This window comes from Sinocyclocheilus anshuiensis, unplaced genomic scaffold (assembly GCF_001515605.1).
Source record: "Sinocyclocheilus anshuiensis isolate Anshui unplaced genomic scaffold, SAMN03320099.WGS_v1.1 scaffold1, whole genome shotgun sequence".
NCBI classification, from domain to species: Eukaryota; Metazoa; Chordata; class Actinopteri; order Cypriniformes; family Cyprinidae; genus Sinocyclocheilus; species Sinocyclocheilus anshuiensis.
Window position 1 is genome coordinate 1082638 of NW_015539843.1, and position 11023 is coordinate 1093660.

General features: G+C 35.7%; 1 protein-coding gene across 1 annotated transcript in view; it reads left to right on the top strand.

Annotated features, from left to right (window-relative positions):
* The window catches only part of LOC107684516 (GDNF family receptor alpha-2-like), a 49801-nt gene extending 43187 nt beyond the window's left edge, over positions 1–6614 (top strand). The window contains exons 6-7 of the mRNA XM_016480789.1: positions 5924–5968; positions 6380–6614. Of these exons, the coding sequence (XP_016336275.1) occupies positions 5924–5968; positions 6380–6502 (168 nt within the window). The 3' untranslated portion in view covers positions 6503–6614. The remainder of the gene's footprint in view (positions 1–5923; positions 5969–6379) is intronic.
* The last annotated feature ends 4409 nt before the right edge of the window (positions 6615–11023 follow it).

Below are 11023 nucleotides of genomic sequence, written 5' to 3' on the forward strand. Positions count from 1 at the left end.
GTCAACATGATTTCGGTCCCTTCCTCCGTGTCTCTCGCTCTGTCTGTCTGTCTCTCTCTTTCACTCTCTCTCCTTGCCAGCTGCAGTTTTGGCAGTTATGGCTTTTGCCTAAGCCTGCATCTAATTATGCATGTTTACACAGGAGACGCTGAAAGTTCACTGCATGAGCTAACGCTAATTTAACACAATCACTACATTCATAGATCAGGTGAAATGACACATAAAACAAAATAAAGAGATGTACCATACACAAACACTGATAAATAATTAGATATTGGTAACTGCACTAGTATTTCTTTCACTTGAACTCAGTATTAAGTGAATAGTGCATTTGTAGTTATGGGCATGAACAGGAAGATATAAACATAATAGGGTAAATTTACTAAGATTTAATCACACCTATTGATAGTGTTGTTCATTTGCATGGGTAGTTTTAGCACCACCCATAGGAAAGAAAAATCAAAAGTGAGATCTCTTTAAGATCTCAAATATTTCTCCTAGACATAAATGAGGTTACTTTAAGATCGAATTGAGATTTTTGCTTGAGTCTCCTGCTTCTCAAACTTGTCTCCTGAGACAAAAACTCTAACACTCTCACAATGGTCTCCTTTAAAGCTTTAAAAGAGATCTTAACAACATCACACACTGTGCTCAGACATTTCTCCTTAGCTAGAGACTCTGGATCTCTCACATTTGTCTCTTTTAAAGCTTTAGAATAGATCTTAACAACATCACACACTGTGCTCCGATATTTCTCCTTAGCTAGAGACTCTGGATATCTCATGTTTGTCTCCTTTAAAGCTTTAGAATAGATCTCAACAACATCACACACTGTGCTCAGATATTTCTCCTTAGCTAGAAACTCTGGATCTCTCACATTTGTCTCCTCCAAAAGCTTTAGAAGAGATCTCAACAACATCACACACTGCTCAGATATCTCTCCTTAGCTAAAGACTCTGGATATCTCATATGTGTCTCCTTTAAAGCTTTAGAAGAGATCTCAACAACATCACACACTGTGCTCAGATATTTCTCCTTAGCTAGAGACTCTGGATCTCTCACATTTGTCTCTTTTAAAGCTTTAGAATAGATCTCAACAACATCACACACTGTGCTCAGATATTTCTCCTTAGCTAGAGACTCTGGATCTCTCACATTTGTCTCTTTTAAAGCTTTAGAATAGATCTCAACAACATCACACACTGTGCTCAGATATTTCTCCTTAGCTAGAGACTCTGGATCTCTCACATTTGTCTCTTTTAAAGCTTTAGAATAGATCTCAACAACATCACACACTGTGCTCAGATATTTCTCCTTAGCTAGAGACTCTGGATCTCTCACATTTGTCTCTTTTAAAGCTTTAGAATAGATCTCAACAACATCACACACTGTGCTCAGATATTTCTCCTTAGCTAGAGACTCTGGATATCTCATAGTTGTCTCCTTTAAAGATTTAGAAGAGATCTCTACAACATCACACACTGTGCTCAGATATTTCTCCTTAGCTAAAGACTCTGGATATCTCATATTTGTCTCCTTTAAAGCTTTCGAAGAGATCTCAACAACATCACACACTGTGCTCAGATACTTCTCCTTAGCTAGAGACTCTGGATCTGTCACAGTTGTCTCTTTTAAAGCTTTAGAATAGATCTCAACAACATCACACACTGTGCTCAGATATTTCTCCTTAGCTAGAGACTCTAGATATCTCATATTTGTCTCCTTTAAAGCTTTAGAAGAGATCTCAACAACATCACACACTGTACTCAGAGCTTTAAATAAGACCATTGTGAGAGTGTTAGAGTTTTTGTCTCAGGAGACAAGTTTGAGAAGCAGGAGACTCGAGCAAAAGTTTCCATTCAATCTTAAGGTAACCTAATTTCTGTCTAGGAGAAATATTTGAAATGGTAAAGAGATCTTTTTTATTTTATTTTTCTTCACTCTGGTTAGCTTCAATGCCATTTATCAACACCATTTCAATCAAAGACAATACATGCATTGTCATATTTAAAGTTGTTTTATGAAGACAGTGTTTTATTGCACAATGACTTAACAGAGGAAACCATAACCTATATTTACATGCATGCAAAAATGGGCTGTACAAGGCAAAATTTTAATGCTAAACAAAGCAAAAAAAAAAAAAAAACTGGTACACTAGTGTTACATTTGTTTAAAAAAAAAGGTATTGCTCATATACTAAACATCTTGCACTTGTAAGTCCTTTCTAGTGTGTTTGGAAAATGTGGTGTATACAATGCTGGACAATGAAGATAAATTTAAACAGTTAAACTAGTAATCCTTGTCTCATGTCTCAGTTGTGTCTACTTTAATTTCTCCTAAGGAATTTTAGGAGACACATCTTAGACACCGTTGAGACTAAAATGAGAAATACATGAGAATCACCACTACGTCTCCTGAGGTTAGAAAGAGCAACCACTGAGCAATAAAATATTCCTATAATGGAGTCTTGATAGAGATTGCAGCAAGACAATAAAGAGATATTCTATGTTTCTTCCACCACATTCTCAGTTTTGACTCTTTTTCTCTCAAATATTTCTCATGTCTCATTTGTGTCTACTTCTATTTTATTTTATTTTATTAGGAATTTTAGGAGACATATCCGAAATGCTGTTGATACTAAAATTAGAGATATATGAGAATCTCATCTAAGTCTCCTGAGCTTAGGAAAACCAACCACTGAGCAATACATTTTTCCTATGGGCAGATTCGCTAAAGAAATTATGCAAATCAGGCAATGGTGTAAAAACACATTTGGACTGAACGCAATTAGCACATTAAGCCAGTTCCGAGTGCAATAAAATAAAAAAAATAAAAATGCTGAAATAGATCAAAACGTTTTACCAAACTATAATTACAAATAAACTAAACTAAAATAACATAAAAAAATAATAAAACAAAATAAATCCAAAAACTAAAAAAAAGAAATAATAATAAAAGAAATGTAAAAAATAAAAGAAATTTAAATATATAATTTTCCACACTGTTCGCAAAATTAAATCAAGGAAGTTAGCTACCATGAAACAATTTAACAATACATAAATACAGCAAAATATATTGCAAGAGCAATATTTATCTACATATATTTTTAATACAACATTTTAATACATGACTTCAGTGAACATTTTGATTGATGACACAAAGGAATCAGTGTTTTGAATGAATTCATTTAAACAACACTCGAATCAGTTCTTTAAAATGAAAAAGTGCACTCAACTATACCAAGTGTCTGCACATATGTGTGGTTATAACTCCATCATGTGATCATCATTTGATGAATACACAAACAAAATGGATCAATCTTAAGTAAATGGCACACGTTTTTTTAAGAATATGCAACAAATTGTCTAATTTACATAGAAGGAGCCATGCCTGTATTGAAAATAAATTTTATAAAAGACTTAATTACAATGATCGCGCATCATTTTGTGCTTGCTCAAACTAGTTTGCAGGTTGTTCATGAATAAGACACAGGGGTTTGCGGTGAAATCCCTCACACTCTTTAGCAGCTCATATAATGCACTTACTTTCACAACATCTTGAAATCACTCATTCTAATAGTCCTTCATGCTTTACCTTTTAATCAGAGAAGGAGAGATTAAGATCGATTGAGTCTCGGGTAAATAGCATTGTGTGGAGAGAAGGCTGACTAAGGGAGCGGCACACAGTGGACACAAATTGAGGCACTAAATCCCAACGGGATACAGTCTCTGCCTCCTGGCCATTGTATGTGTCATGTGGCATTTGGGTTTTCTGGACTAGAGCACCTGATTAAACCAACAGCTTTGTGAGAGGCAAACAGATGCAGGGTGTTGCTGCAAGAATGCGATTTTAATTATAAAACGCTGAGAGGTGTTCTTGATATCTTTACAAACATTTCAGCACCGAAACCAGGCATCGGCATTGTCCACGTGCTATACTTCTGTCCTATCTTGAAGGTTTCTATGATTACATCTCCTCTAAGCCTCAGTTGTTTTATTGCAAATGCCACCCTGGCTGCGCGGATGTACTCCAGGCCTGGCTGAAAGGTCTCAGTCTTTATTCTAACATAATTGAAAACAGATTTATTGGATTAGGGCGAGTCTGCGTCTGTGCGAGTGCACTAGATCAATCCCACCCTTCTTTGTCATAAACAATACTGCAGCGACGTCTTGACAAACAAGCTTTGATGACCTTGTTTGGGAGAACAGAATTTTACAGCGGGTGATTCAGAAATAAATGTATAATTATATGAGTCAATAGGAATGGAATGATTTGCACCTCCTTGTAAAGACCTTCAGAAGTATGAGGCCTTATGAGAATTCAGGCAATTAAAAGATGGCCAAAAGCGGTGGCTTAGAATGTGACCGTATGTATGGACAAGCTGTATGGATGTCTGACTGTATCTTACTATTGGCGGTTTGTTTACCACAATTCCAGGAAATGTAAATGGTAAATTTCTGGGTCTTAGTGAAAAGCTGATGCCATTTTTTTTAAAATTATTTTTCTGTTTTTGTTTTTTTTAAGGGGAAAGGGGAAAGTTTATTTGAAGGATAATTTCACAGATTTTGAACCAGCTTTGTATTGTCGGTTGTACAATGTCGGTTGTACAATGTGTACTCTTTTTCCGTATTACCTGCATCAAGATATCCCAGTATTTTTGTCAGTAAAAGTTACTATTGTCTAAAAAATAACTAATTTTTTCTCTCACTGTATCATAAAAATATATGTCATTTGTTTTTTATTTTAAATAATATGAAACCTACAGATCGTACTTCTGCAGTTTTTGTTTAGAATTTTTTATGAAACATGCAGGATGAGAACAAAAAAATAAGAAAAGAAACAGGAAAGGAAAAAAGATAAATTAATAATGAAAAAAAAATAAGTGAACATATACACATTAATACACAAAAGTAAAACACTGAAATGTACAAACAGTATTTCTGCATTATTGTATCCCCGATCACAAACAGATGGATCGAACTCAGTGAATTCACAGCCATTTTTTTTTTCTTTTTTCTTTTACCACAGCCATTTCTTTCTGTCTAGTCATGTATACATAGCACCAATCAAAAAAATATATACAGTGGGTACGGAAAGTATTCAGACCCCCTTAAATTTTTCACTCTTTGTTATATTCTTTTTACTTTATACTATTTTTATGGTCATCCTATAATTTGTTGAAAACTCTCCTTTAAAATTGTGCAAAAATTGGAATATAGCCTACTAGTTTGACATTAAATAAAGTTGAGTAAATTACAAAATTGTCCTCTTTGGGGTATACTATCCCTTCAAGCGTATTAACAAAATAAGTTTTATAAATCTGTGATTATCAAACTTTTCAACCACCATTGAGCAAATCAAAACATGAAAGTACCAGCTAGCTGTAACAAAGATCCCTCTGACTTTTTCAGCTCTGCACAAAATCACATCTCTTTAAACACAAGCTTAAGATCTGAGTGACATAATGACATATTTTGATTGATATTCCAGTTGTTCAGATAAATCATGCTGCTGTAAGAGCCTCATCAGTCCGTTCATTACCCTTTACAGATCTGTGGAAGAGCCCTATCAGAGCAGAAACTAGCACACTCACACATTTAGAGGATTACAGTGTATTTGCATGCATTAATATGCACATTTTGGAATTATATTCTGTCTAGAAACACTTGGAACTCTTCTGTCAGACATGTTACATTATTGAACTGGATCGCTATATTCTGGAGGTTCTGGACCCCAAGAAATCTATAAAAAAGAAAAAAAAAGAGACATATCAGTGAGCTTGATAGCGCTTCACATAAGGCTCATTGTCAGATGATAGATAAGATAGACATGCATTACAGAGGGATACTGCAGATCTCTCAAACAAGACAGTATCGTATTATACTTAATTCCATATCTGAAGGATAACCTTATTTCCTTGCAGGAACTTGATTGCTATCCATCAAAAGACTACATCTGCGGAAGTGAGGTAAGAAGTTCAGAGATGAAACTTTCCAAGCCAGTGAGTTGAAGCATTATCTATAAGCATCTCTTGCTTGTGAATGAGGGAAAAGGCTGGATGACTATTGCGTCCAGAGGCAAAGCACAACTGCACGGCTTTATTGTAAATGTGTTGCAATCGCACATAGCCCTTGCACAGTCACTTGCTCAACATGTACTGCAAAAGCTTTAGAGGGTTTAGGTCAATATCACAATACCCGTCCAGCATATTGTCCAGCATAACTGAGAAATATGTAAGAAATTATATTTTGCACAATTTAGATGTTAAAGTTTTTTGTATTCTGACATTTTCATGATGATGATTAATAATAATAATAAGGGTTTGCATAGTATCTGGTGTTCCATATAATACTATTAATTTTTTGTTTGTTCCTGGCAGGTTCCTGGCAGTCCACCTAACACAAGAGTAGAGTACCCCAGAAATTCAAGTCCAGGCACAAAAGCCCTAAATGATGTTTTGATGCTCAGTCTATTGTTTGCTCTTGGAAACCTCGCTATGTAGAACTACCTGAACTTCATAAGCCAGCGCAGTGAGGAAAAGGCTGACGGAAACTCCCTCATGATCATCTTCAGACCAAACTAATGCCTCTCTCCTCTACTGCAGCTTTCTTTCTTTCAGATAAACACCAAACAGAAAGAACACAGAGACACATATCGAAAAGACTGCTGCATCCTTGCCATGGCCGAAAGAGAATGTTGTATACCGAATGAGCAAACGGCCAAAAAACAGACATTACGTATAGCCGCTTGAGTCCAAAGTCTGGTGCCTAATTGGTGGACCTGCAACTTAAGACCCAGGCACAGAGCTTTCCAGTCTAGTCTACTACTTCCTGCCGCCCACACCACCCATAAAATGGGCGTCTCGCAGCACCCATCAGGCCTGAATTACCCGTTGTCTGGCACTGGATTACATCATCTCTTGAGAGGCATTCTCCATCCCGGCCCACTGCCCATTTATTGGATTTGCTGTGCTCTTCTTTGACAGCTGCTTTAGCTTTCTCATTGTGATTATTCCTTTTTGGTTCCGTCTTTTTTCCTTCTTTTGTCCACCAGTCGAAAAGGAGTAATTACTTTCCCGTGGTTCTTTTAAACGTGAAGTGTTTGAAGTTTAAATCTGTATCCTGTTGACACATCCGCCCTTGAGGTGGATGTCAAGGGCGACAGCTCTCTTAGTCACGTTCTATACTTAGTTTGACAGATTTGAAAAAGAAAAGAATGTTGAGATGAAGTTGATGAAAATGTACCAGTGGATCAACAGGAGGAGTAGATCTTTACAAACGGCTTTCGTGTGGGTTCACAATGTCAATGGGCTGCCCACACATGTATAATTTTGTCTGTGAATATGAATGTTTTTCTTTCCAAAAGTACAGCTGATGATTATTATGTGTTGTCTTTAATTGAATGATGATGAGACTCTAGAGAAAGCAGTGGGAGTGACAAGAACTGCATGATTGAAGAAGACCTGGAGGTGCTCATTCCACTAACCATTATTAGTCATGCTATAATCGATCTCTGGTTAAATGGAGTTCTACAAGAAAAACCCTGACAAGGATGGCTTGCATTTTGGGACGTTCATTGTCATGTGAATCATTGTGTGCAATTTATGATGTGGCCTTACTCTTTGTTTTTCCTCCTCGTTATTTTTTAGTTGCTGTGTGAAGTTAGAGTTTTGATGTTCAGAAGGTTTCTAAAAATGTATTCACCCCGATTCACAGGTTCAGTAAATGCACTAGATACGTATGACATTCCAAATACTGAAGTTATGAATAAAACAGACATTGATATATATACAGTGGGTACGGAAAGTATTCAGACCCCCTTCAATTTTTCACTCTTAAGTGCATTCCTGTAGCGATACCAGTACAATATCTCACGGTTCTCAACCAATCAGATTTGAGAACCAGAACGAACTGTTGTATAAATATATATACAGTATATCGATGTCTATATCAATGTAAAGTTCAAAACTATAAAGATGTATATATTGTGTCCTAGGCTTGTTACATACGTACCATTGCAAAGCAAATGATAAATATGAACATTCTTTGTGTAAATATGGCACTAATGGGAAATGGAAAAAACATTAAAGTTATGTTGTATCAGTGGGGATCTGTTAGTGAAAACATTAAAACATCAACAGGCAAATGTTTTTTTTTTTCATTAAAAGATTATTAAATACTTTAAAGTACTACAAGATTTATGAATACTCTGAGATTGTTTCTAAAAGGATCCAATGATGTAATAATCCACTCTATTTTACCAGATGCTCAAAAAATAGTTTCTTCTCATTTGGTGTGAATGTCCCTAGAATTATACTTTTGTTGACACATCTGGAATATATAGATATATAAATGGTATTTTTTTTAAGTATGCTGCCTTTTTGAGGAATATATATGTATGTGTGTGTATATATATATATATATATATACACACACACACACATATGTATTTTTCAAATATATGTAGATTTTCAAAAATGTGCTCTCATATTCAGTGGGAACAGAAGTAGCGGTAAAAAAAAAAGTGTGAATTCTCTGAAAGGTGTCAGTTTACATTTAGTCTTACAACCTTTTAACAAAAAGACAAAGTGAATTTGAATCTCAATGTACCTGAGCTGAAAGCATCTGCCATATGCTCCACAAAAACAGCACTGATACTGTACATCAAAAAGGCCCACTGGGGTTTGGATAAATTTGTGACAGAAGTGTGACTGTTGAGTTTGTGTGTAGCTTACGTGTACAGTACGTTTGTGTATGAGATTTTTAGCTATGGTTGGGCAGGGAGGGGATTTGGTATCAGGGAGAGACCATTTGAATGACAAATGTCAGCTTCAGATGCAAAGAAATTAACTATGAAAAAGAGTAGCACTTCACAGACAAATTCAGTGATGCTTTTGCTGTGTCACATGACTTTGATAAACCATTGTGATTTGATCACCTCTGGAATTAGCAGAGCTCTACATCATCTCATCACTGCTTTGATGTAAGGGTCACCTCCCTTTGTAGACTGCTGTGAGGTCCAGATATGCTAATACTGTGCTTGTTTCCTGATCAATAAAGCCACTTCAATTTTTACTGCTTTCCACATTTGTTATCTCACTGTGTTGAGGACATCCACTATGGTTAAAAAATAAAAGGCATGTTGCAAATGTGATCCTTAGGATGATAGTTAAAGGGGTCATGAACTGCCCTTTTTTATTATTTTGTACTGTTCTCTGAGGTCCACTTATAATGTTATCAAGATTTTTACATTCAAAAACATAATTTATAAGTAATAGGCTATTTTCTGTCCTGTTTTGACCCCCCTCATCGGAACGCTCTGTTTGAATAGGCATGACGCATTGTAGACAGCCTTGTCTGACAGCCTACATTCTTCATAGATGGACGCTGCTGTGATTTAGGTTAAAAACACATAAATACAAACTATCTGTAATAACAGACAAAGCAACAGTGATCACGTAATAAAAAACAGTTACTCACACTTGTGTAGTGCGACATTACTGTCGGATCCAATATGTTGGTACAGCATCGTCCTTTAGTTTCAATCTTTCTGAAAATCCTGCATCGAATTGTGCCTTGTTTGTAAATGAATTTCTGGTAAAATGAAGTGATCAAAGGACCAAGTTCTTACTGGCACTAAAAGGTTAATGCTCTATTGTGTTTGAAAATACCGTACAAATACACTAAACCCTAAACAATAGTGTTAACTAAAGCAAACAAGAGATAAAAACATTTGCTGAAGCAACCATGTCATTTTAGTTTACTTCTATAAGTCTTTGAGCTATTTAATCAAGCCTTGTACCCAAGTGCTTCACATCTCAAGCGCAATGCTGTACCTGGGGCCTGTTTCAGAAAGGAGGTTAAATGAAAACTCTGAGTATGTTAATCCTGAAATGAGGGAAACTCTGGGTTTTCCGTTTCAGAATGGGAGGTTTGTCAAACCCGAGAAAGCAGGGTAAATCAAGCCCGTTTCTAAAAGAGAGGTATCTTATTTCAGAGTCAGCCACCATGGTGACTTACTCTATGAACCTAACCTGGTTGGGAGCAGGTTTTCTTTGGTAAATCTTTGGTGGACTGAGTTTATTACGGTCTCCTTCCCCTTTTTAAAGTGTAAGCGATGTTTAAATACCTCATTCATTCATTCACACTGCAAAAATGCTTTTCTTACTGAGTATTTTTTGTCTTTCAAGTACAAATATCAAAAAATTCTTACGTTAAGATGCAATTTCTATAGATGAAAAATTATATAAGGTATTTAGCCTTGTTTCCTGGGGCAAACAAGTGCATTTAAGAGCATTTTACATAAAACATGTAAAATTGTCCGCCATAGGGCAAGAAAAAATATCTTAATGCAAACGGAAACAAGCATATTTTTAATTTCTTACTCCACTGGCAGATAATTAGTAAAATAAGAAAAATGCACTTAAATAAAGTAAAAAAATGCCCCCGCCCCCCCCCATTGAAACAAGACTAAATGCCTTATGTCTTCTGTATGTAGAAAATGCATATTGATTTAAGAATATTTTGATATTTTGACAGGAAATAAGAAAACAAAAATTCTAAGTAAGAAAAGCATTTTTTGCAGTGCATGTATTTATTCATTGCGCATATTTTCATCATGCAGACATGGTCAAAGTGACAAAAATCAAAATGGCACCTCAAGGTATTTAGCCTTGTTTCACGGGGGAAACGAGCATTTAAGTGCATTTTAAGTGCATTTTACGTAAAATGTAAAATTGTCCACCATAGGGCAAGAAAAAGAATCTTAATGCAATCGGAAACATGCATATTTTTAATTTCTTACCCCACTGGCAGATAATTAGCAAAATAAGAAAAATGCACTTAAATTATTTCCTCCCCAGAAAAATGATTTTTCTGGTCGACTAGTAGTCGTTAATTTTAAGTGTTAGTCGACTATTAGTCGCACGTTTATTAATAAACCATTTAAATCATTATTATGAGCCTTTAATTGCCTACATAGCCTAATAAGCGCTCAAGCACACGCATAAAGCTTGCCACAGCGT